The sequence below is a fragment of the Lithobates pipiens genome, unplaced genomic scaffold (genome assembly GCF_037356315.1).
Source record: "Lithobates pipiens isolate NorthernLeopardFrog02 unplaced genomic scaffold, aLitPip1_a1.2 Scaffold_157, whole genome shotgun sequence".
Lineage (NCBI taxonomy): Eukaryota > Metazoa > Chordata > Amphibia > Anura > Ranidae > Lithobates > Lithobates pipiens.
In genome coordinates this window covers 1,042,399-1,069,121 of record NW_027507746.1, presented here as the reverse complement: position 1 = coordinate 1,069,121, position 26,723 = coordinate 1,042,399, and the positions used below count along the sequence as shown (strand labels likewise).

Here is a 26,723-nt window from a genome sequence, read left to right as displayed (position 1 = left end):
TTCAATTGCCCTTTTCACAGTAGTATGCTGTATGTAGAGCCCAAATTCTGCCTCCCTCACTGCTCTCCCCTCCCTTCCATAAAAAGAGGAGTTGTTTCAGCCCGCAGTCATATACCTGTCCTACCTGCATCTGCTACATCCCTACTCACACTGCTCTCATCTGTACCTGCAGGGCATCAGACTCACAAGATTTCCCTGGATAGAGAGGACATAGATCATATCAGGTACCGAGGCACCGAGAAGAGCTCATGTAACCTTGGGGGGGCTGAAAGAAAACGGGACACCTGTCATCTCTTTGAAGCTGGACCTTCTGTATGGTAAGTTTAGCAAAAGTTATTTCAATTTACTATAGACTGTCCGTTGTGGAGCTTCATATTCAGCATTTCACCTTTTTTGTTTTTTTTTCCATACTATGTGGTCTTTCCTTATGTTAACTGAGGCATTAGTCACCCATAGGGAAGTGTACCAAATGCTTCAACAATATTCAGATACACGCTTTCCACAGCCTCAGCTTACGTCCTCATAGAAAGGAAGCATTGCTTCCTCACTTTCATCTTTTGTGAATCATTTTTGGCCATCACATATGGTATTTTAGTCTAGCATATTCTATGTGTATGTGTTCTCTTTGTATTCCCTTCATTATCTCCTCTATAAACAGAAGTTACACTTGTAGAGCTGTAGCTATAGGCAACACGGATATTAACGTCCATTGGTACCAAGCCAGTCATTGCTCGGTCTTTAAACATTTAGAAACAATGGCTTAGATATAACTCAACTCTTTTAGGACTCATGGGTGAAAATCATCCAGTCCTTTATTCACATTTTGCTTGTCTTGTTGTCTCTGGAACATAATAAATGTTGAGGCATCGAGCCACGGAGGTTCCTTGTGTTAATACCATTCCCATATTGTGCATCAGCACCACCAACACTTTGTGGCGCTATAAAGTGTTACAGAACATGTGAGCCCTTGTACACACGGTTGGAGATTCCGACGGAATGTCCTATCGGACCGTTTTGTCGGATATTCCGACTGTGTGTGGTCTGCATCGGACTGTTTCCGTCGGAATATCCGACGGACCAACTTTTCCAACTTGCCGGTATCCTGATCTGTTCATTGCTGCTTTGTAGCATTTTGTCTTGTTGGTGACGGCGGGGCTCAGTGGCCCTTTAGTTCCATATGGTGGGGTACAGGTCCTTCCCAAATCTTCTAGGATTTTCCTAGTAGAGGGATAGCCTTGGAGTGGTTGGGGGTAACGCTGACTTGGAGGGCAATCAGTCTGGAGGTGGAGGAACAGAATGGTCCAGACTGCGAGTAGGGCAATACTCTCTGGGGTCATGGAGAAGACAATAATACAGTTGGCCATCATTGACCTTGTAGGATCTGAAAATTGTCAGTCTTGGTTCAGAGAAGACACTTCCTCCAGTGTTAGAGATATCATAAGAGTTATGTTTTAATATGTCTTAGTAATGATTGAATAGTATATGGATTAGTATTTAGAAATTTCATTTAGTGTAATCCCATTTACTTAGACGATATTGCGAGCTTAGCTAAAACCTGTACAAAGACGTTAAATGTCACTACCACTTATTTTTAGCATGCTCTTCAAACTCAACATGTCCTATTTTTTTTTCTGCTCGATTAAACATGTTTGTTTGGAAAATACCTAAAAGATAAGTAGAAAAGACCTTGACGACAACATACTGTTTAGAAAACTGCACTGCGTTGCAAAAAGTGGCCATTATAGATTGAAAAATACGGCAATTAATTACTTAACCTGATGTACAACCATGGTATGACCATGCCCGGAAGAAGTCCTTGTGACGAAATCACTTCGGGCGATAGCGTCATTTTCTGTCATCCCGATTTGAAGATACACGTTTGCAAACCAACGTGTTCGGCCTATGCTGGGTTTTTTTACACATTTTTTTGTTAAATCCTGGTGGGAAAAAAAGGTTTTACACTATTTTGGCGTTCATCTCTTATTTGGGGTACATGATATGATTTCACGGTTGGATTGAGAGAACCCGATATCTCCCTCGCTGGCTGTTTGGAGTTTTTGCTGGGTGACCTCACTGCAGGTTTGGAGTATCCCAGATGCACAAGCCTATGTTGACCTCCCGTAATAGGCGGTCAATGCTTTCTGGTAAGGGCACATCTTGATTACTGGTGGTGGTCTCACAAGATGGAGGAAGTTGGTGATACAACGGTCAAAAATTCACTTATTTATGTCACGGTTGTGACTCTTTGGACTCACCTGATGTTTTATTTAGTTTTTGTTTTATTTAGCGCAACATATTTTTTCATTCATTTATGACCATGGCACTCGTATAGTGTTTTTCGTGAAGCCAAAACTATACCTAAAATGTTTAATACGGGAAATTAATGTTTCTAAAAAAGCAACACCAAAACCAATATTAACACCAGCAACTGCTGGATCCACCATTGGAGACCCCTTAGGGCAGGAGGAGACTGAGGCTACTACTTACCCTCCATGCAGAATGGTAGTGGAGCTCCTTCACATACTGTCACTCACTTTGGATTGCGTGCATATGCTATTGTATATCATGTAAACAAGAGTACAGATTTCATAGTGTCATGGCTGTGATTGTAAAGCCGTGAGGGTGGAAGGAGCAGAGGCCACATCAGTGCCTGGTGGCAGATTGTAAACTTTGGTGAAAGGGTCATAAATCTTATATTGTCCTCAGTCTATAGACAAAGGCAGAACTTCTCTGGAAACCAGGCGCAGAACAAACCTTTCTGGTCTTGTTGCCATCTAGGAATTTTACCTAAACACAGAGGGGTGCGGGTCAGACGTAAAGCTTCCAACGAATTCTATTTACAGTATATGTTACGTAACCATTCCAAACATCAACAATTCAAACACCAATAATATCCCAACCCTGCTCCATGGGCCCCTCATTCCAGATAATTCAGTTTATAAGATACATAAACTTTACAAAATATTAGAAAAATAAATAAACCACTTCATAAATAGAGGTCGAACGATCCCCTGTTCGGAACTTTCACAACTTCGTTCCAGAACATCACAAACGTTAGGAACCAAATAAGGAACCCCATTGAAGTCTATGCCACCCCGATCTGGTAAAGTACCCATTTTGAAGGTTTAAATGCAGGTAAGCATGTCCTGAGGGACGTGTATCAATGAAAAAAGTTTGTAAAGTTTGTGTAAAAACATTTTTTTAAATGAAGAGTGATTTACTGATTAAAGTGAAACATGTTTGCCATGGACAAATTGCCAAATGCCATGGACCTGGCATTCTGGCTAAGCGACGCCAACCTTTCACAAACATTGATGCAAAAAGGGGAGAAAGGCTGGTGCCATGGAAGTCGGCTAAAACATCATTTTACTATTGCAGGTGAACAACAGTCCAAAAAATCCAACATGTTTCCACCATCAGGCCTTAATCATGGTTGAGCCATGATTAAGGTGTCAGGAAAGACAAAATATACTCGGGCGGATAGTTATGTGCAGACGGAGATTTCCTTTTAGCCAGAACTGCACTCGGGCAACCACATATGTGCAAATGCATGTGCTCACCGACGTGTGTGTGTGTGCACACCACTGGATTGGTGCCAAGTGGGCTATTTAAACAGCTTTGCTGCACTAAGACCTTGCCTTATGGTCTACAGTGTTTTGCTACATGTTTCCTATTCCTATGCTTGATCTCCTGTTGCCGTTCTGCTATTCATCTGAGTATGCTTGAACACTGCCTGAACCGACCCCTGGCTTGCCCTTCGACCATGTCCCTGCCTGATCCTTCTGCTTGACTACCTGACTATTCTTCTGCATGCTGCTCTGTGCCTGCTAGTTACTGACCAGGCTTGCCTGACTCTGCTCTGTGTCCAGCCTGTGAAGGCCATCCCTGAAGTGCTTTTTTGACTGTTCACCCGCAATGTTTTAGCTCACTTCCATGGCACCAGCCTTCCTCCCTTTTTTTGCATGAATTACATGGCAGTTTGCAGAAACTTCCCAGGCTGAGTTCTGTGTTTTTGAGGCTCACCAGGCATTACATTGAAGGTAGTAGCTTCGATGCACCTATTCTGTTTCCCAAACATCAACAGAGAGCCAACACCAATCAGTCACCAATTTTCAATTATAAGCCAACCCTGCTCATGGGCCCCTCTTTTAAACCAAGACACTTGACTATTGTATAAGATGTACCTTGTTAATGCTACCAACCCTCATACTCTAACCTTTGCCCCACCTTATCAATAAGAGCCAAACAACTTCTGGAGTAAAACAGGCCGTAGCAGCCTTAATTTATTAACAAACATAAATATATAAATGTATGTATATATGTGTGTATGTATATATATATATATATATATATATATATATAATCAATTAACATGAACAATTAACCAAAAAGACATCTGTTATGTAAAAGTCCGTCCTGTTTTTCAAGTCTGTGTAGCAGCTATAAAGGGATGCCCTTTAGTCCTCACTCTTCGGCTGCCTAGCATTGGGGCCCAATTTTACAGTTGGTACACCTGAGAATAGTCACAGTAAAGCCTGCAGGCAGCAGTAAGGCTACTTAATGGGTGTAGAGTGAGTTCCTAGAGGGCTCAATCTCTCTAGGACAAGATAGTAAATCCCCACAGCAGCTCCAGTCCCAGTGATATTGGAGCTCACATCCAGTCACATTTGTGATCAGTCCACTCTCTGCTCTGCACCCAGGTGACAGTCTCTGCACACCTGAATTTATCCCTCCAGATCCCACTCAGGCTACCGATATGCAGCAATGATGGTGCACACTGGACATTGATGTGTACAATCTCCATCTGAGAAATGCAGTTCAAAAGCTCTTGATTACAATAGAGTCCCTCCTCTGGACTACAGTTCCCACAGTGCAGTGCTCCCTGGCTCATTCTATTGAACTCATTAGATTGTAAGCTATTCTGAGCAGGGCCACCTTAATCCTCTTGTATTTTATTGTATTATAACTGTATGGAGTCGGAATGTGGGTCCATGGAGCAGGGTTGGGTTAAACTGGAAATAATTGGTGTTTTGGTTCTATTGATGTTTGGGAAAGGTCTTGCATCATATAAAGAAAAGCCTGGAGCTGGAGTGTAATGAGGTAAGCAGAGGCCTCTAAAGGGGCCTAAAAGGGGTTTTGGTTTGAGAGAAAGGAGGGGATTGGAGCCCGGCTGAGAGGCTGGAGCAGAGGACAGCTACAGGGGGGAGTGGTTCCTTCCCAGCTCATTCTGGCCACGAGGAGCGAGCTTGCAGGGTGGCTGGGGTCGAGGAGCTATTTGCTAGGCTCAGGGCGGAAGCGGCTTCCAGGGGACCTGGTTGGCTCAAGGAGAGGCTCTCTGCGGCGCTGGGAAGAAGTACTCCGGCGGCTGGGTCGGCGGGGGATAGAGGTGTGCGAGCGCGGCGGTCCAGGCCGGCTCACTTTTCCCCGGACCCCCCTTCTTCCCTCTGCAAGTGAACGGCATGGCAGGCAGGGCCTGCTTGGTGCCGCCCGTGAAGCGCGTGGCGGTGCCTGCAGGGGGGGGGGGCTCGCAACAGTGGCAGAACAGGGAGCCTGTGAGGGACAACGCTGGCAGGTCCGTGGCGGCTGGGCCCAGCAGAGGGACTGGCACGGCGAGGTAGGCCCTGGCTTCTGGCTTGGAGTTGGCGGGGCTTGGACGGGTGAGACCTGGGATGATGGCCATCGGGCTTGCAGAGGCAGGCAGGCTTCGTGTCGGGGAGGGACAGAAGGCGACACGGTGAGCTGGCACACGCTGGTCTGGGAAAAGCGAGGAAGAAGTTGGTGGGCGGGTCCAGCATGCTGCGGAAGAGCTTGGCAAACTGCGGATCCCCGGCAGCCAGTGACGTGTCAGCTGGTGGGCCATCGGCGAGTGAAGAAGAGATGTTGGCCAAGCATTCGGAAGGAGAGCTGTCGCAGTTGGACGGCGATGGGCACCGTGGACAGATGGCGGCAGTGGAGACGGGACCTTCGGCTGGTGGGACCCCATCCAGGCATCAGGGTAAGGCTGCCAAGGAGGTCGTTGAAGTGGCAGAGAAGGAAGCGGTGCAAAAGACTTCGGGGGAGGCAACTGGTGAGGTGGCAAAGAAGCAGGACCTGGTTAGGTTGGCGGATGCAGTGAAGTGTGAGGTTTGTGTGCTTTGAGGGGCCCCTTGGGGCACACTTGAAACTGGAGGTACGTGAAAAAATATGGAAGGGGGAGTACGTCAAACTTTTTGCGCTTTTACAGCTGGAAAAGTTCAATTTGGATAGGATCAGGCCAGAGGACAACAAGGACGAGAAGAGGCGTTTTAGGCTCATTCCCAGGATGTTTACGAACTGGTTGCAGGCATTTGCGATCATGGCGAGTGTGACTGGGGAGAAAAACCCAGAACACTGCTCAGCCCTGTTTTGCTATCTGGACGCTGTGGGAGAGGCATATAGAGTATACGGGGGAACAGCTTGGCTGCGCTACGATGAACAATTCCGGCAGCGTAGGGCGATCCGCCCGTCCTTGTGGTGGGACCACAAGGATATCAGTCTATGGATGCGCCTGATGACCTCAGCGAGACAGAGTTCGTTTTTTCCAGGGGGGTCCGGTGGGTCAAGTAACCCTGGACAATAGGCCGCAAGAAAAAAGGGGGTGTGCTGGCAATTTAATGAGGGCTCCTGCAAGTTCGGGGGGTCCTGCAAGTACAAGCACGAATGTTCTGGCTGTGGCGGCGGACACCCCCTGTCCCGCTGTTTTAAGCAGGGAAAAGGCCAGACAGGAGACGCTATTAATAAAGAGGACAATGCCGGTGAGAGTGGAAAAGTTGCTGCCTTTCCTCGATAGGTACCCCGATAGGGAGGCAGTTCAGTTGCTGGCATGGGGGTTTTCAGAAGGTTTTCGGATTCCATCTAGGCTGGTCAACACTCCCCCATTAACACGCAATCTGCGATCGGCCCTGCAGCATGCGAACGTGGTTTCAGAAAAACTGCAAAAAGGTGGCATTGGGCTGCATGGGGGGGGCACCTTCCTGATGGTGCCGATTCCGGACTTGGTAGTATCACCTTAGGGGGTAGTGCCAAAAAAGGAGCCTAACCAGTTCCGGTTAATGCATCATTTGTCATTAACAGAAGGGGGTTTGGTTAATGATGCAATTGACCCGGAAGTTTGTGCAGTCTCCTATACATAGTTTGCTGCAGTGTTCTGGGTGCGGAAGTATGGGCGGGGAGCGAAGATGGCAAAAGCTGATGTGGAGTCGGCATTCCGTTTGCTCCCGGTCCATCCGGATAGCTTTCGTTTGTTAGGTTGTCACTGGCGGGAGGAGTACTACGTGGATCGCTGCCTGCCCATGGGATGCTCCATATCCTGTGCATTGTTTGAACAGTTCATTCATTGAATGGGTGGTGCGGGATGTCGCGGGAGTGAATTCGATCATACACTCTTTTGGACGACTTTCTCTGCGTGGGCCCACCTGCCTCTGAAGTTTGCGCGATCCTGTTGGCTACGTTGGAGCATATTGCTGAAAAGTTTGACATACCTTTGGCACCGGATAAGACGGGAGGGTCCGACGACAGTGTTAAGTTTTTTGGGCATAGTGTTGGACTCGGACAGGATGGAATGTCGGCTGCCGGAGAACAAGTTGATGGCACTGAAGGCTGAGATTCGTGGGATCATGGGATTATGCAAGGTTCAACTTAGACCATTACAATCGTTGTTGGGTAAGTTGAACTTTGCTTGTCGCATTTTGCCGACGGGGAGGGTATTTTGGAGGTGGCTGTCGGCAAGTACCGCAGGGGTTACGTCTCCCAAGCACAATGTGCGCTTAGGGAGGGTACACAGGGAGGACCTGGCGTGCTGGCACACGTTCCTGGCTAACTTCCACAGCAGGGCGCTGTGGATGTCAGGGCCGGTTAGTAATTTCGATCCGAAGTTGTACACGGATGCGGCGGGAGCGGCAGGCTTCGGAGCATTTTTCCAGGGTAAGTGGAGTGCGGGGCCGTGGCCGGAATCTTGGAAGAAGGCGGGGTTCGTGACGAACTTGGTACTGTTGGAGTTGTTTCCTGTGGTGCTGGCGGTGGAGTTATGGGGGAATCCTTTAGGAATTTGAAGGTTCGGTTTCATGGCGACAACTTGGGGGTGGTTCATGTGATCAACAAAATGACGGCGACGTCGCCCCCAGTGGTCAGGTTGCTCAGGCACCTCATATTGCGGTGCCTGCAGTTGAATGTGTTCATTTATGCTGTTCACCTCCTGGGAGTGGAGAACGTCATTGCGGACGTGTTGTCTTGCTTTAAGTGGGACAGATTCACGGGAGTTGGCACCGAAGGTGGAACAGTGCGGGGTCCCTTGTCCTGAGTGGCTTTGGAGGATTGCCTTGGATGAGTAACGGTATAGATCAGAAGGTCGGTGAGCGAAGCTACGTGGTCAGCCTACCATAGGGTGTGGGGGGAATGGTTAGCCCTTGTTCAGCAGGTTTCAGACGGGCATGAACAGGATCAGCGGCTGCTGGACAAGAAATTGTCTGGTTTGGCGTTCTGGTTTAAGTTTCAAGGTTTGCCGGACATGACCAAGGAATTCTGGGTGAGACAGGAGGTGAGATGTTACCGGAGTGCTAAGCCAGGGAGGGACGCGAGGCGCTCGGTGTCGTTTGAACTGCTTGGTAGGTTGACTCAATTAGTGGTCACCTGTTCATCGGCTTACGAGGTAGCTTTGTTTCAAGCCGCGTTTGCATTCGTGTTTTTTGGGGCTTTCCAGATGAGCGAGTTGGTGATCCCCTCTAAGAAGGAAGAAGGGTGGTTAGGGGTGTCGGAAGTGGTATGTGAGGTGGACAGAATGTCACTGTTGGTGCGGAAGTCGAAAACGGACCAGCGGGGAAGGGGCCGGATGGTGCAGGTTTTTGCACTGCCCGGTTCACCCCTGTGCCCAGTAGAGTTGGTAAGGGGTTTCCTTGCACTGCACCCGGTAGTGGGGGGGTCCTTATTGGTGCACCAAGATGGGTCGTCGCTTTCTAGATTTCAATCTATTGTGGTATTTAAGAAATGTTTGGAGGCATTGGGTTTGGGAAATCAGCAATTTTCATCCCATTCGTTTTGCATAGAGGTGGCGACGGAGGCAGTGAGGTGGGGTTTAGATGAGGCTGCTGTTAAGCGGATTGGGAGATGGGAATCCAGGAGGTTTAAATCATATGTTCGCCCCCATCTGATGCCTGTTTAATGAGGTTTGTTGGGAGGGTACATGGGGGTGCGTTAAGTGGTTATGTGTTAAGTGCTATTGACTGTTATGAGGTTGTTTTTTCTTTTCTTGCAGGAAGAACACAGGGCCTGGTCTGAATTGTAGGCCATTCCTACGTGTGTTGGGGGGCTTGGAGAGGAGATGCTCGACCGGAGAGGAGGGAGTTGGGTTTTTCTAGACAGGATGCCTGTATCAGGTGGTTGGGGGTGCCGGGCATGCTTTGGGGGAGGACAGTGTCAGAGGTGCATAAGTTTGCACATCTGGATAGGCCCCCCGATGTTAGTTTTACATGCGGGGGGCAATGATTTTGGCCTTAAGTCCATGTTGGATCTGGTGCGAGATATTTGATTTTTGGCAGCTTCGTCTGGCCTATCCGCATATAATTATAGTGTGCTCGGACTTAGTGGCCAGGACCACCTGGAGGTTTGCTAGGTCGGTGGACAAGATTAATAGGGCACGGAAGAAGGTGAACAAGGTCAGTGGATTTGTGGTCAGGAATGGGGGGTTGGCTGTCCGTCACCTGAAACTGGAGGTGGACACATGGCGTTACCTGAAGAGAGATGGAGTACACCTAAATGTCGTAGGAATTGACTTTTGGGCCCTGGGGTTACAAGTTGGGCTACAGCGAGCTTTGAGGGTTTGGCAGGGCACACAAGGGTAAGGTTTTCCCCTGGTGTGCGGTGGCGTGGTGTTGGTCTTTGCAGGTGAAGGTTAAACCCCAGATATGAAGGAGTTCGGGACCCATCGGTGGTATGGGGCCCGTGGATGGTGGTCCAGCTAACGGTGGTTTAGCTGGAAGGTGGCTACCGGGTGCACTGCGGTCAGTGGTTTGTGTCTCCGAGCCAGCAGGTCAGCTGGAGGCCTATTTTAGTTTTAAGGTACCGCAGTGCTGGAATGGATATGGTGGTTAGAGTGGTGGGTTTTTTCCTGCAAAGACCAACGGGAGGAGTTAACTGATATTACAGGTTTTATACAGTTATGTTAATTTATTTGAATATTTAATAAAGTTTATTGGCCGCTACGGCCAATATTTACTCCAGATTGGTGTGGTCTTATTTTCTGGTGGGTCAAGTATAGGGGAACGTAGCAGTTTTAGGGGTATTGGTTACAGCAATGGGGAAAGTAGTCGCATCTGTTATACTATGGTCATGGTGCAAAAACATCCTTCAAGAGCAACTTCCAACCATCCAAGAACAGTTTGATGAACAGTGCCTTTTCCAGCATGATGGAGCACCTTGTCATGAGGCAAAAGTGATGATTAAGTGGCTTGGGGACCAAAACACGAACATTTTAGGTCCATGGCCAAGAAACTCCCCAGACATTAATTCCATTCAGAACGTGGGGTCAATCCTCAAGTGGTGGGTGAACAAAAAAAAAACAAATTCTGAAAAACTCCAAGTAATTATGGAAGAATGGGGGACAGCCATCAGTCAGGATGTTGCGCAGAATTTGATTGACAGCATGCCGGGGCGAGTTTCAGAGGAATTGAAAAAAGTGTCAACACTGCAATTATTGACTCTTTGCATAAACGTCATGTCATTGTCAATAAAAACCTTTGACACTTATGGAATGCTTGTAATTATACTTCGGTATACTTCAGTATCCCATAGTAGCATCTGACAAAAAGATCTAAAAACACTGAAGAGGAAGTATAGGGGGAAAAAAACACACCCTGCAAGGCAAAGGCATAATGAGCTAGTATGCATAGCATACTAGCTCATTATGAATAACTTGCCTGAGAACGAAGCCCCTGAAGCGGTCCTCCGTCTTCATGTTCGCCGCTGCCATGGATCCCGGAGTGACTTCCGGGTCTTGCTGTGATTCCCCCGGAGCCACGATGACATCACTCCCGCGCATGCGCACGGGAGCCGACACTCGCGGCATATAGCCGCGATCTGCGGCCTGCCCACTGCACCTGCGTGCTGCTGTCTACGGCGCATGCGCTTAGGCGGTTGAGTCCCATTTCTTCTAGGTTAAGTTCCAGCACATCTATTGGAAAACACTATGGTGTCCCCTATATGTATCCCACCAAATGACCTGCACCACATGGTCTTTTCTACAAAGACCTGAATCGCACAACCTACACCACATGACCTACTCCACACTTCAGCAATGCCACTCATTGATGTTTGTTGGACCCCCTAACTCACACCTTCCACTAATGTCTCTGCTCTTGACTACCAACCCAGTAGGCAAATCCAAGGATTCACTGAGCCATCAGTTCTATCTATACAGGTCTACCAAGGGAAAGCCACCATATTCCACACCATTAAATTGATGAGTTGTAGCTAAAAGCAACTCAAGAGACTAAACATTGTCATATTTTCTGCTTTTTCTGTTTCTTCAGATGTTTGCAGCAACAAGTCAAGAGATCCAGCCACCATTTAATCAGGACTCGATGAATACCCCACCATCTATCCAGACTCCAACTTTTGTATTACCCTCTACTTTCTCACCTTTTCTCACGACCCCCCTCACATTCCGCTCTATTTCACCTATTTGCCCATTGCCCTCTGCCCCATCTCCTGCTTTTATACCACCCAAAACCCCCTGGGAAAACACTGGCTGTCTGATCAATGACCGAGACTTGAACCTATTGGAGCATCTGGGGGGCGGTTGCTTTGGAGTGGTCAAGAAAGGGGAATGGAGGATTTCCAATGGAAGAACAGTGAGTATTCCCTTTATCTTTACTAGTTCTCTGAGGTCTCTGCCCCTCCCCCCCCCCCCCCCCCCCCATCATGTTCTGTCTCAATCATCTACTACATCTTTATAGGTGAGTGTTGCTGTGAAAACCCTCCGGGCGAATGCCAACTGTGACCCTAAAGCCCTTCAGGATTTTCTGCAGGAAGTGAATGCGATGTACGCCTTGGAACACCCACATCTCATCCGACTCTATGGAGTGGTTCTTACACAACCAATGAAAATGGTGAGCGACTCAACCTACTGGGGTAACCGGGAGAGAATTAGGGCTGGTTTACACTTCAAAATGTGGCATTGGAGGCGCTTTATTAAAGCTCTCTGAATAGCAATCAAGGCTCCTGTCACTGAAATGGTCACCTTACAGTCCTGGTCACAGGTTACGTTTGCTTCAAAAATGATCCCCCATGCAACTTGGTGCTTCAAAGTGTCTCCAAAGCCTCCATAGAAGTCTACGAGCTTGCTAACAGTACCCACAACATTTTAGAAGCTTTTCTTCCTAGTTAGCTTTGCTTTGTATTGGGGGTACTGCAGGTATGAGATATCCCAGGATGCACTAGGAAACCAACATACAAACATGAAACATGTCATTAGCAGTCATTTTTAGTTCATGTGTATATTCTGGAAGCGTCTGGCGCAGACGTCACATGTGGTGTGCAGGGAGGAGCAACAGAAAGGTGAATGGGGTCTGCACCGGAGCAGAGCAACTAGCAGACGGCACATGTGGTGTGCAACTATAGTGAAAGGTGAGTGGAGACCGGTGAGAGAAGACTGAGCAGCAAAGGACCAGCAGAACTGCGAGGACCAGAGCAGGAGAACCTAGCAATGTCCATACACACAAAAAAGTCCAGGGGCATGAGTCACTGTCCAAAATGGGAAAATGCATAAACTGAGGTCGCTGCTATCCCAAAACTCATAACCAATGACACTGAATAGACAAACCTAAATTTGAGAGAAAAGCGCTGTACCCCAGGGAAATAATTAAAATGCCATTCCTTGCTAAAAGCATGACATTGTTGGATAAACAAGGGCATACAGAGGCAAGGGATGGTGCCAACCCAGAGGAAATACCTGGAGGTTTGAAGCTGCAAGAGTGACAGGGTGGCTCCTGGTATTATGATCAGTCAGCTTGGACTGTGAGATGAAAGGTGTGCACAGCCAAACTCCTGGGGGTGGAAGGGAGGTCTGTCCCAGCACAATGGCCCACTGGGGGGGTAGCTGTTGGTGAGGTCGGCTCATGGGTGTATGGATCGACCACCTAAGGATACCAAGGCAGGTAGAACTGGCGGCCGTGTTGCGTGATCCATCGCTCAGGGAGGATGTCACAAACTGGGCAGAAGTGGAGCCTGAAGGCCACAAGCTATGGGCAATGCTGGGAAGGAGAGCCAAGCCAAGACCACTGTGCCTAAGAAATGTGAAGAGCCAGCTGCAAAGACTACATGTTTTGAGACAAAAAGCCCCTTCAGGAAAGGGAGATTTGAGACAAAAAGCCCCTTCAGGAAAGGGAGAGAGCTGGCTGAAACTAGCAATGTCGCCTGTTGTATGCAGGGGGGGAGGATCAGCAAACTAGAGGATCAGCAGAGCTGGGGGTTACGACTTAGTGGGGGTTGGGTAGAGTTGGGGGCTACTATTTAGGGATCAGCAAAGCTGGGGGCTACTAAGCGGTAGATCAGCAGAGCTGAAGGATACTACTGAGTGGGAGATCAACAAAGCTGGGGGTACTACTGAATGGGGCATCAGCAGAGCTTGGGGGTACTACTGAATAGGGCATCTGTTGAACAAAGGTGCTAATGAGCGGGGTTTTGCTGAACAGGGGTACTAATGAGCTGGAGATCTGGTGAGTGGGGGTAATACTGAGTTGTTGGCTCTACTGAGTCCCTTTAAAACAAACCGACAATCAACACATATAGGGCATTTGCTAAGCTTCATTAAAGCTTCAAAAAAGCACCACGAAGCATCACAAACACATCTTGTGTTGGACGGCACAGTGGTGTAGTGGGTAGTACTCTCGCCTAGCAGTAAAAAGCGTTGCTGGTTTGAATCCCAACCACGACACCACCTGCCTGGAGTTTGCATGTTCTCATTGTGCCTGCGTGGGTTTCCTCCCACACGCCAAAGACATGCTGGTAGGTTAATTGGCGTCTGTCCAAAATTGGCCCTAGGATATGAATGGTGACCTTGGATTATGGACTCCTTGAGGGAAGGGACCAATATGCGTGTGCAATGTATAGGGACAATTGTAGACACTCGTCAGGTAGGTTGTACTGGATGGACTGGTGTCTTTATTCAACCTTTGTAACTATGTATCTTAGAAGCATATTGAAACGGTAGGATCTTTAATGTGTGTTAAAGTTGAAGGAAGTGTAAGTGAGCCCTAAATGTCATTTACACAAGAGAGGCGCACATATAGAAAGAACATCAGTCCCCCCCTATCATCATAATGACCTCCTCCTGTAGGGTGACACAGAAAAGGAACATGAGTCCCGTGTTTCCTTCTGAATGGTCACAGAGGTATTACGTATATACTGTCTCTGTATAATTTGGACCTTTTTTTCTATCTTTGTGTCTCAGGTTACAGAGTTGGCACCGCTCGGATCCTTACTCGATCATCTGCACTCTTTTGATGGCGTGTATTCTCTGCAGCTCTTGTGGTTATATTCCATCCAAATTGCCTCTGGGATGAGATACCTTGAGACGTGCAAGTTTATCCACAGGGAGGAATGTGTTGGTGGTCAGTGAAAAGATGGTAAAGATCAGAGATTTTGGATTGACGAGGATCTTGGCGGCAAATGATGACCATTACACCACGTCTCCTGGCCGAAAGATCCCCTTTGCATGGTGAGGATGGAGTTCAGCACATAGTTGGGTAGTAGAATCGACTGAAGGATCTGTCCTCTAATGTGAGGAGTAAGATGCTAACCAACTCTAAGGTTGTGTTATGTTTGGAAAGTCTTAATCACTGATGAGTCCATTATTTTCCCTTTGTGTGGTAGGTGTGCTCCGGAGAGCTTAAAGTTTGGCTCGTTTTCACACTCAAGTGATATCTGGATGTTCGGGGTCACCATGTGGGAGATGTTCACCTATGGACAGGAACCGTGGCTTGGCGTAAATAGGAGACAGGTAATGTATAGATCCTGTGGAGCAGTGTTCTGCATATTGTGGCCATTTGCCTTCGCCTGACCCTTGGGGCACTATTCCTGCTACTGACACCAACAGTGGGACATAATTCATCTCATTGACACCAGCAGTAGGGTACTATTTCTCCCATTAGTGCCATTGATAGGGCTCTATTTCTCCTGCTACTGACCTCCGGTGCTATATAATTAGGGATGAGCCTGATGTTCGCCGAACAGCAAACATTATGTGTTTGCAGCAAATTCGAAAGCCGTAGAACCCCATTAAAGGCTATGGGACATAACATTAGCAAAAATGCTAATGTTAAAGGCTTATATGCAATTTATTGCCATAAAGTGTTTGGGGACCAGGGTCCTGCCTCAGGGGACATATATCAAAGCAAAATTTTTTTTTTAAAAAGGGCTGTTTTTTTGGGAGCAGGGATTTTATTGCCTAAAGTGAAACAATAAAAAATGAAATATTCCTTTAAATATCGTGCCTGGGGGGTGTCTATATTATGCCTGTAAAATGGCGCAGTTTTCCTGTGTTAAGAACAATACCACAGCAAAATGGCATTTCTAAAGGAAAAACAAATTTAAACTGCTAGAGACTGTAATAAAATGGCGGGTCTCCATAATACAGATAAAACTTATTGAAAAAAATCGATATGGGTCCCCCCAGTCCATTGCCAGGCCCCTTGTGCCTGGTATGAATATTAAGGGGAACCCTGTTCCGAAAAATGGGAAATGGGGGGCCCTCTCCCCCTGCCGATAAGTGATCTTATGGTGAATCCACCGCAGAGACCAGTTTTATCTAAAAGCGGACTGCCCTCTGAAGAAGAGGATACCTGGGTTATGGTAGCTAGCTGCTACCATAACAATATTCCTCTTGAAAGTAGTGACCTAAACTTGTGGCAGGAGGTCAGTAAGTGATTAATTTTTTTTTGCATTTGATCCATGTCCCCTGGGGCAAGACCCGGGTCCCCAAACACTTTTTATGACAACAACTTGCATATAAGCCTTTAAAATTAGCACGTTTTTTATTTTTCATGTTCGTGTCCCATAGACTTTAACTCTGTTCGTGTGTTCGTCTGAATTTTTTGCCTGTTTGCAAGTTCTGGTGCCAACCGAACCGGGGGGGGGTGTTCGGTTCAGCCTTGTATATCATTTTGAATAGTCCCACTGACTACCAAGCCTGAGGCATTGCTTACTCCCACTGGTCCGAATCTGGTCCCCCTAAAATATGAAAGGACAGTAAACTTCCCCCCGGTTTAGAAAGTTTGGAGCATTATGCTTTAAAGTACCACCAATCACCTTTCCAGTCCTGAGTTTGGTAACTGTGTCCATTTCTCCAGATTTTAGCTGCAATTGAAAGACATTCTGAGCGGCTGGAGTGCCCTGAAGATTGTCCTCTTGCTTTGTACAATGTGATGATGAAATGTTGGGCATATATACCGAAAGAGAGACCAAATTTTACCTCTATCATCAGCCTTCTGCAAGAGGTGAGTGCCTTGTCTATCAGAGATCTGTTTTAAATGTAGCGGCCATAACCCCTTGTAGGGCGGCCTTAATTTATTGGGCTTATCCGTTACCTCCGCTTGGCTTGTCCTTCCACGTCTAGGGGTTCCCAGGGTTGATACCCAACAACTTGAACGCCGACACAAATAAAGTCCTTTTGAAAGGTTTTATTTTGCAGTTGTAACATCCAATAAGTCTCTCATGGGAACAGAGAGCACAGGTGAAGAACTCGGGTACCTTGAACTGCAGATCTAACAAAGTCTCTAATTCCATCCAGAGAGTAGTCATCCGCAACTGGGTACTTCAAGGCTGAACAGATCTTTAGCCAGAGATCATGGCAGTAAGCACGTTGACTCAAAAGTTGAAAAAATCCTATGCACGTGTACAGGTTGTAACTAAGGGTGAACAGGAACCTTTTTCTTCAGTACCTGGAACGTTCTCTGTCTCCTTAAGCCCTTGTACACACGGTCGGAAGTCCGAAACTGGTGTTGCATGGTTGGACAAAGTTGTCGGAAAATCTGATCGTTCAGGAACGTGATGATAGTTCGTTACGACGGGACTACGTTCAGGCTAGTAGTCAATAGCTTTGGTCTCCTAATTTGATCTGAGCATGCGTGGCACTTTGTCCGATCAGAATTCTCTACAAACGATCGGACAAAGTCCGATCAGATCATGTCGGAAAATTTTATATCCAGCTCTTAAACTTTGTTGGTCGGACATTCCGACAAAAAAGTCAGATGGAGCCCACACACGGTCGGATTATCCGACAACACGGTCCGATCAGACATTTTCAGTACAAGAGCTAATAGTAGTGGGAAAAGCATGGATTTGTCAATGTCCTTCCCAGGCACTTCTCAGAATGCCACTTGTGGCCCTCCTCAGAAGAGTCCTCCCCCAGTCACTTCCACGAGCGGTGATGCCTCTCCAAGCCGAGAGCACACCCGGACACCTTGAATCCCCCCTCAGTTACTGCGCCTCGAACCAGCTGGTTCCGAGACTCGGGAACAGACGGATCCCTGACCCAGACCAGACGGGTCCATTGGGGGTAACTAACAGGAACATGTTTTGGGATGTCGGACACCCTTTGACCAGGACCCCTCGCGGGTCTACCCCGGTCCTGGAACCAGAACAGACCACTCGGGCCTCACGAACTCCTCTCCCTAAACACGTGACCCTAACATCTTAAGTACCCCCTCCCAGACTCCTCAGCGAGGCCCGGCACTCCTGCTGATTGGCTCTGAGAAGGCTGATACCCAAAACGTCCAACCAGGCCTGGTTCTGGCCTGTCATGTGCACCTCACCTCACACATGACCAAGCAGAACTTCTAACATAGCCCAGCCAAACTGATGTCAAGGTCAACCTACATAATTAACCCTCAGAACCCCTATTCGGAGGCAAAAACTAAATTTACATTTGTATGACACTTTGTCCAAAATGTCATCCGCTACATAAATATCTTCTAATTCTGAAAGGACTGCCCATGAACTGTCTGCAATATTGCCCTGTAGGTGTACCCTCTGATGGATCTAGGGGAGGCTTTTTGGATACAGGAGATCCATCTCTGATATTTTCCTCTACCCTAACATGTAATGGACTTGGAAGACTATCACCATTTTTGGCTTTTACTTTTATCTTTTATCAGACCTGGGGGTCTGTCTTCAACTTTGGCCTCCTCTCTCATATGAATACATCTATATCGTCTGTCTGTTATCACCTTATTTGGTCTGCAATAGATCTAGGAAGTGATTGACCTCTGCTGGTGGTCTTTCTTCTTTAAAATACTTCCAGGAGATCTATCTCCGATGTTTCCATAAACCAATCTCGAATACAGTAAGTCAGTCTTCCCCACTATGATCTGATATCTCCAATGTTGTGCTTTATACAATAATCATTTCAGGAGGACTATCTCCTAAAGGCTTCTACCCATTGGGAGGTGCAGCTTGGTGGTATAAAATACACAGGGTCCAGTTGCAGCAAACAGAACTTGTATTAAAGTCAAAGTTCAACTTTACAAACAGCCCGGCGGGAAGGCGCCTGACCAGGGACACTCATAGGTTGTAACGGCAATGTGGAACACAGCAGGTCTTGGGAGAGCTGCCAACGTCTGCCTCAGTGGGCAGAATGCAGCTATTTCCTGACAGATGGGTGACCTGTACCTACACTACTCCCAAAATATGCACCAAACCCTTAAATAGACTCTGCTTGACCCAAGATAGCCACCAGGGTCACATGGGATGACATCCAACCGGATAGCTTTCTCAGTGACCCAGGAAACCATAGAGGAGCATTCCTCTTGACTTTCTCCCACTCTACACTTGTGCTGCAGTTGAGTGCCATCTGCAGTGGAGAAAGTGGAGTGCATCTGCCTGCATATGAAACTTGATAATGTGAGGTGTTAATATAAAGTCTCAATTTCTGTAATTTCCTTGCTGCACTCCAATACGACTCCTTACTCATTATGTGACCTCTCTTGATAGTTCTTTAACAGAAATCTTCTTAATTCTACAGGCGAAACCTCTTCAGGTACGAGTTGTGCAGGAAGTTGACAATTTCTCCTGTCTGCCCCTGGATGCTGGGGATGCCGTCATTTTCATTGAAGTTGGGTAAGGAAAAATATTTCTCTGTACTCATCCACCATTCGTCCACCTCCGTCCATCAACCATCCGTCCACCTCCATCAACCATCCGTCCACCTCCATCAACCATCCGTCCACCTCCATCAACCATCCGTCCACCTCCGTCAACCATCCGTCCACCTCCGTCCACCATCTGTCCACCATCTGTCCACCATCTGTCCACCATCTGTCCACCATCTGTCCACCATCTGTCCACCATCTGTCCACCATCTGTCCACCATCTGTCCACCATCTGTCCACCATCTGTCCACCATCTGTCCACCATCTGTCCACCATCTGTCCACCATCTGTCCACCATCTGTCCACCATCTGTCCACCATCTGTCCACCATCTGTCCACCATCTGTCCACCATCTGTCCACCATCTGTCCACCATCTGTCCACCATCTGTCCACCATCTGTCCACCATCTGTCCACCATCTGTCCACCATCTGTCCACCATCTGTCCACCATCTGTCCACCATCTGTCCACCATCTGTCCACCATCTGTCCACCATCTGTCCACCATCTGTCCACCATCTGTCCACCATCTGTCCACCATCTGTCCACCATCTGTCCACCATCTGTCCACCTCCATCCACCATCCGTCCACCTCCACCCACCATCCGTCCACCTCCACCCACCATCCGTCCACCTCCACCCACCATCCGTCCACCTCCACCCACCATCCGTCCACCTCCACCCACCATCCGTCCACCTCCACCCACCATCCGTCCACCTCCACCCACCATTCGTCCACCTCCACCCACCATTCGTCCACCTCCACCCACCATTCGTCCACCTCCACCCACCATTCGTCCACCTCCACCCACCATTCGTCCACCTCCACCCACCATTCGTCCACCTCCACCCACCATTCGTCCACCTCCACCCACCATTCGTCCACCTCCACCCACCATTCGTCCACCTCCACCCACCATTCGTCCACCTCCACCCACCATTCGTCCATCTCCTATTATACACAGCTAATAACTGGTCATCAGTCATTTTCTAACAATTATCTGTCTTCCCACTATTAACATACATTATCAATATTTCCTTGCTGAACATTCTTGATCCATCCATCGTTCACTATATTCCATGTGTGGTCAACTATTTATGATCAGTCTACTTGATCCAGAGAAGGTCACGGTGGCAGTAGACTAATTGGCCAAAGCCTTCATTTATTGTGCTATAGACTCAGGTTTTGCTTGTGGGATTTTTTCCGAGGCCACCTGTGGGAGATTTACTCTGGGCCTTGGGCTTACCTTTGGGGTGCCTCCTCCATGTTTAAGATGCCCGAGACTGTTCCAGCTTTAGATTCTCTGGTGGCAACTATACTATATATAAACCCAGATGTTTTCTAACAAAATTATTTTTTTTTATTTGCATTAGTACATTTACATTCCTTGTATTGTTAAATAAGAATTTTGTAAATTCCTTCCCAAAGGTTTGAACCTAAGCTCTGGAGGGGACAGAATAAGAGGACTCTTAAAATTGGACCTTTTCCCGCTGGTGTCATCTGTCCAGAGGACTTTAACAATGCCTGTAACGCTTTGCACTTGCCTAACAGTCTGGAAAAGCTTTCTCTTAGGAATGTTGACTCAGAGAAAGAGTAAGTCTTTTACCACCCCTGACAAAAGGAAGTAACGGTACTTCTCACATACTCATGAGTTCTTGCTTCTTTCAGCATGAGAGCCAAAGCAAAGGAAGATCAAAGATGTGGTCCTAGACATACAAAACTGCATCGACGTAAGTGTCTGTGTGGTGAACATTGGCCCTTCTCATCTCCTCCCTTCTCCTTTCCATGTCTTCCCTTCTTTCCTTTCTCCTTGCCTTACCTTCATCAGTTATAATACACTTTTACCTTCCAACCTCTGTCATTAGTGCTGTTTTGGTCAGTTTCTTCCATTATGTCCTTACATTTATCTGAATTGCACCCACAGGTATTTCTAAAAGTCTGGAGAACATCCATGACTGCAAGGCAAAGGACAAGCCTCATAACCAGCCCTCGCCTAAGCCCTGTAGACCAGATATGAATTCTACAGCAGCTCTGCCCCGTGAACTGTCTGCACGAAGACTGAGCGACCAGCCCCCAGGGAATTTGATGGAAAATCTAACGCCTCCTAAAACATCCTCCAAGGACAGGTTTCTGGCTGTGCCCACCAGGCATAGCCCCAGTCAGTTCTTAAGCTCCAATAAGAAAGATAAATTTCCATCGAACCCAAATTTGGGTCCAGGAGAGGCCCCGATTGTCACTCAAGTGACACAAGAATGCAAATCTCGAAGATGGAGCAGCAAAATGACTCACAGCGAACTGCTGAGAAAGATCAGAGAGGTGAGGACACCGAGGGATCTACGCATTATTAAAAACATATGCAAGCATTTTGTAGGAGGAGGGGTGCTGTTGAAGGGAATAACAATAAATTAGCTTTGCAGTCCTGGAGTTCTGGTGGCAAGCACTCCTCTCTATCCTGGTGCCCCTTTGTCACCCTCTGGCTCCCATGATTCCCCATAGTCTTCAGTCTAATGCAAAGTGACAGGAGGAGCTCAGAACCAGGAAATTCAATGTGTAGGACCTAAAGTGTCAGAATAGAGGAAAGATGAAAAAGATGGATCAGCGGGGCACCTCTGCCTCTCCTTAGCCAATCTACATGATGTAGACCTTCAGGTATTTTGACTTCCTTTTTAGATGCAACACCATCCTTGATATTCTTCATCTAGAGGATTGGGTGTCTTGGTGAGCCTTCAGTACTTTGCACTTCAGGACACCAGTACTTTGTACTTGGTAGTGATGAGCTGAATGTTGTATAGAAGAAAAGATTTGCCCCAGATTGTTATCTATTGATGTTCCTCGTGGTTTGCTGGTCCACAGTCAGAATAGCTTAAGCTGCTACAATGGTCCTCCGATTCCTTTTGAATGAGGGAATAGATGTTTTCCTAGTGGCATGGCCACATGAGTGTGATGCCTCATAAAGATATAGATCCCTTTTAGGGCCCATACAGGGCCCCTTCACCAGATCACTTTGATGCTGACAAATCCATAAATGATACGTCCAATAAAATATGCAGAGTCATTGGATCAACAGTAAAGAGAATTTATTTGTGGCTGCTCCTCAGACACTGACCCAAAACAGCAGCCTCCATGTTCCTTTCATGACATGTACACTTTAATGTAAGTGGTGCATTATACAGGCGTAGCTGAAATTCTGGCTGATGCGGACATATTTTATAATGTCAATGATCTACTTTTCTGCAGGTGGAGGATCAGATCCATGGCGTGACACCAGGGAAGTGCCATGAAGCCCTGCGTTTCTTTGGAGGGGACGTGATGCGGGCCACCAAGCACTTAAAGGTGACCATTTCCTAATAAATAAGCAAACTATTCAACTCACTGGTGAATATAGATTGGAAGTCACTGATAAATGTCTCCTCTTTATCATTGGTGCTTGGAACAAAGCTTTCTTCATGGAGTGTAAAACAATTTTATTCATTACAGAGGAATGGGAGTGAGTTTTTATACACAGCATTAGAATTAACCAAATATTTTGGGTACCTATCCTAAGATTGGAACTGGCAAAGGCTGGAATTGTTTGGAGGTTTGAGTACAATCTTGTGAGATTTCCTGGTGGCCATTGAGGACCTTCTATGAATGCTAGCTCGCCAGGTTGGCTATAATACTTTCTGCATTACTGACCTAGAACAAGTGTGGAGATCAGGAAAGTCTTGATCCCTCATTTGTATTCTTGGTCCAGGTTAATCTATGAAACCAGTGGATTGGCATAATAACCCTGAAGGTACCATTATAAAATTAGCAATGGAAACTATTGGAAAATATACCAAAAGGGAAAAGATCCATGGGTGATAATTAATTTGGGTTGGAGTTTGACACTTTTCAGTTTGCTAGAGAAGCTTCTTGATGGCTGCTACAGCCCTCTACCATACTTTGTGGCTTGGACACAAGATGTCATGGGCCTGCAGCACCACCACCATGAACTTCAAGGTTAAATCTTTTATATAAATCTATAATATAAAGACATTTCAGAGCAAAATCAGATTCCATATTAAGATCTGAAGTTACTATAAAGAATTGCAACTATATTAAGAAACTAAACTATATTAAAGAAGAATCAATACACATTTATGGGTAGAAAAGAAGCTTTCACCAGAAGGTGGGGGTTGTCAGAAGGTGGCGTGGTCAGATGGTAGGGTGATTGAAAGGTGGAGGAAACAGAAGGTGGGGTTGTCAGGAGGTAGGCTTGTCAGAAGGTGTTGTGGTCAGAAGGTGGGCATTGTCAGAAGGGGGTGTGGTCAGGAACTGGGGTAGTCAGAAGGTGGAAGCTGTCAGAAGGTGAGGTGATCAGCGGGTGGGGGGGGGGGGGAATAAAAAGGCTAGATTGTCAGGAGTTATGGTCATCAGAAGGTGGGGATTGTCAGAAGATGGGGTGGCTAGAAGTTGGGATAGTCAGAAAATGGGTGCTGTCAAACTGCAGGGGCAGTAAGAAGGTACAGTGAATATTAAGGTGAGGGCTGTCAGATGGTAGGGGCAGTCAGAATGTGAGGGTTGTCAGAAGATGGGGTGGTGAAACGGTGGGGGGATAATAAGTTAGGGTGGTGAGAAGGTGGGGTTGTCAGAAGGGGGATGGTCAGAAAGTAGGTGAGGTTGTCAGAAGGTGGGGGGGATCACAAAGGTAGAGTTTACAGAAGTTAGGGTGGTCCGGAGGTGGGGTTGTCGGGTTTGGTGGTCTGGATTTTGGGTTGTCAGAAGGTGTGGTGGTCAGAATGTAGGCAAGGGTTGTCGGAAGGTGGGAGGATCCCAAAGGTAGAGTTGTCAGGTTTGGTGGTCTGGATGTTGGGTGGCCAAGATGGTGGGGTGGTCAGAAGTGGAGGATATCATGATATAGGGTTTTCAGAAGTTAGGATGGTCAGAAGGTCTGGTTGTCTGGAGGTTGGGTGGTCAGAAGGGGGGATGGTCAGAAAGTAGGGATGGGCAAGAAGGTAAGGTGGTCTGAAGAGGGGGTGGTCAGAAATTGAGGGTATCGGGTAGGGTTTTCAGAAGTTAGGATGGTCAGAGGGTTTGGTTGTTAAACATGACTCCAAGTTGAGTTGCTATGACAACCCAACCTTTTGACATCTTGAATTACAACCCCAGTGGGACTGATGGAACAAGTTGGAGGGAATTCTCAATCCCCCATTAATGGAGAAAAGGGGTGTAAACCTTCGGTTCCATATTCACTGCAGGAGAAATCCTTTGCACTTTGACCTATTATGACTATTTCATGGATTTAGGATTTTTGCAATTTATGCAACATTGTGTATGGTGAATGTGGGGGCACCCTGGTACAGTTTTTAATATGACAGATCTGTCACATTTTAATGGATGATGGGTTGTTATGACAAATGGTGAAGTGGGTTTCTTTTTTGTAAAATATATTTCTTGAAATCGGTAGAATTTACATGAATTTACAATGTGAGGCTCTTTGTATCATAGAATTTCTTTCTCTTCAGGTGGTTCATGTGTACAACATGAGCCAATACAGTAAGGAGGAATGCCGCCAAATCCTAGAGAACGTCAATTGGGACCTGGAAGCGGCTTCAAGCTATGTCCTGCGGCATAAGAACCCTCAATAATGGGACTGACTGAAGTTTCTTCCCTCCCTTTACGCAGATCAATTCAAAATTCCTGGTGACCTAGAAAGGTGTTGAAAGTCATGTCTCTACATATTTGGATTTACCATCGCAGCTCTGACTGTACTGGCTCTACACACAAAAAAGCTTCTGGATACATTGGTTGGCTTTTCTTTTTAATTCTGAGCTTGACATGTTTTCAACATCCCATCTGCCATTTTTATCACTCCTAACATCCCAGCACATTCAGATTCCGGTAACGAAGGAATTTCATTGAAGGATTTGCTTTGGCTGAACAGTTTAGTAAAATTGGGCAGCACCATGCAAAATGTTTTGCCTCTGCTTCATCTGAAAGATGTATACTAATCAAGAGGAACCAGAGTGCACTTTCAGGCGTCCGACTTGGAAATGGCGTGTGCTACATTTCAGAATGGCGTCACATTTATTGGTGATCCTCTTGTGTTAGGACATCACTGAGGAATTGTCGATGGTCAGCTTCCACTATATCGTAGATTGCTTTATTGCTCATAGATCAACTGGTACTTCAAAAGCAGGCAGAGCGAGCTCCAGTAGCATGGTCAAGGTCAGTACCACAGACAAGGTCAGGAGCAAGCCAGGTTAGCAATGGGAGGTCAGTCAGGAAAAGCAGGAGCAGAGGAACACAGATTTCAGGATTCAGGGATTAGCACACATCTGGGTCTCCTTTAAATGGGCAGCTCTGTACCATACCTGGGATAGGCCGTGCATGGGTGCGCTGGTGCACGACGACATATACACCAGAGCTCATCTGTATGCTGGCACTTGTGCATGAGCATCAGCTGTATTTGTCTCCTGACATCTCCATTGATCTTTTTTTAGCTTTCTATAATGGTAACATTCTGACCACCACTATAAGGGTTTTGTTCTTTCTGCTAATCACCAATGTAGGAGGCATTTTCTTTCCATTGACCCCCAAAGAATTGGATTTAGTGACCTGAGAAATATTTTGGGGGGTAAAAAAGGCTGCTGTATACTGTACAATCAGTGGCTAGGCACGGAGACTCATGGAGGCCAACATTTTTGGAAATGTTCCATCCCTCTGGACACAGTTCACCTCTCAAGGCAAGGGGTGTGACTCCGTTTTAAAATCTGGAAAATTATCAAGAATTATTTTTTTAACAAACTTTTCGTGTGTGGTAAACAAAGCGAGTTTTATGACAATGGGTTGGGGTAGGGTGACATGAAATGGGAATTAAGAAATCCATGTCCAAGGCATAGGTTCAGCAGATGACGTCCAGGTCTGTCACTAATGTGAGATATTGACACATACTGTGGTTAGTGATATAGGGGGCTGAGGCACTTGGCCATAAGAATGTCTACCAAAGTGTAATTTCTACATAAGTGTATCGGCAGTTTAACACGGCAGTTCAGCTAAGGCATGCAAGCAGGTGCTTCCAAAGGGTTTGATATTGTGTGTATTTTTTGTATATATTTTTGACTGTTCTGAATAATTTGTTTGCATTGCTTTGTAAAATTGTATATTGCTATGTGAATTAATTGCACTGTTTACTTATATTGCCCTGTAGAGTCGGTAAGTACTGAAAAGCAAGGGTTAACACTGCTGGTCTGGTTTTCCTAGGCTTTTTTGGGATGTACCATCCACTGTGGGGGGGGGGGGGGGAGAAACAGTTAAAAGGGTAACTGCAGGATGGGAAGGGAATAGCTGTGCCAGGATGTAACGGAATTTTCTTCTGCCCCCCCCCCCCCTCCCTCCACCTTGTGGGATTAGTCGGGCTTCCAGGGATATGGACTTTAAAAGGACTTTCTCACCTATCTAAAGCATGACCACCTCAAAGTGCACCAGGAAACATCTAAGGGGCACAAAGAGGTGATTTGTAGTAGCAAATAAATGCCTGTATATTTTGTTATACTTAAACAATTTATTCATTTTTTCTAATAAAGAACTTTGTTTTTTGTGTAA

The 26,723-nt window shown here is 46.7% G+C and overlaps 1 protein-coding gene across 1 annotated transcript; it reads left to right on the top strand.

The window, feature by feature from the left end:
* Nucleotides 1–121: 121 nt before the first annotated feature.
* Nucleotides 122–26,723, top strand: LOC143981437 (activated CDC42 kinase 1-like). Its single transcript, XM_077479276.1, is given in 13 exon segments — nt 122–317; nt 11,541–11,861; nt 11,967–12,119; nt 14,462–14,604; nt 14,606–14,728; nt 14,884–15,010; nt 16,359–16,505; nt 19,031–19,125; nt 20,586–20,750; nt 20,826–20,887; nt 21,082–21,473; nt 22,395–22,490; nt 24,644–26,723. Coding segments are annotated over 13 exon segments (1,950 nt in total). The 5' UTR covers nt 122–314; the 3' UTR covers nt 24,767–26,723.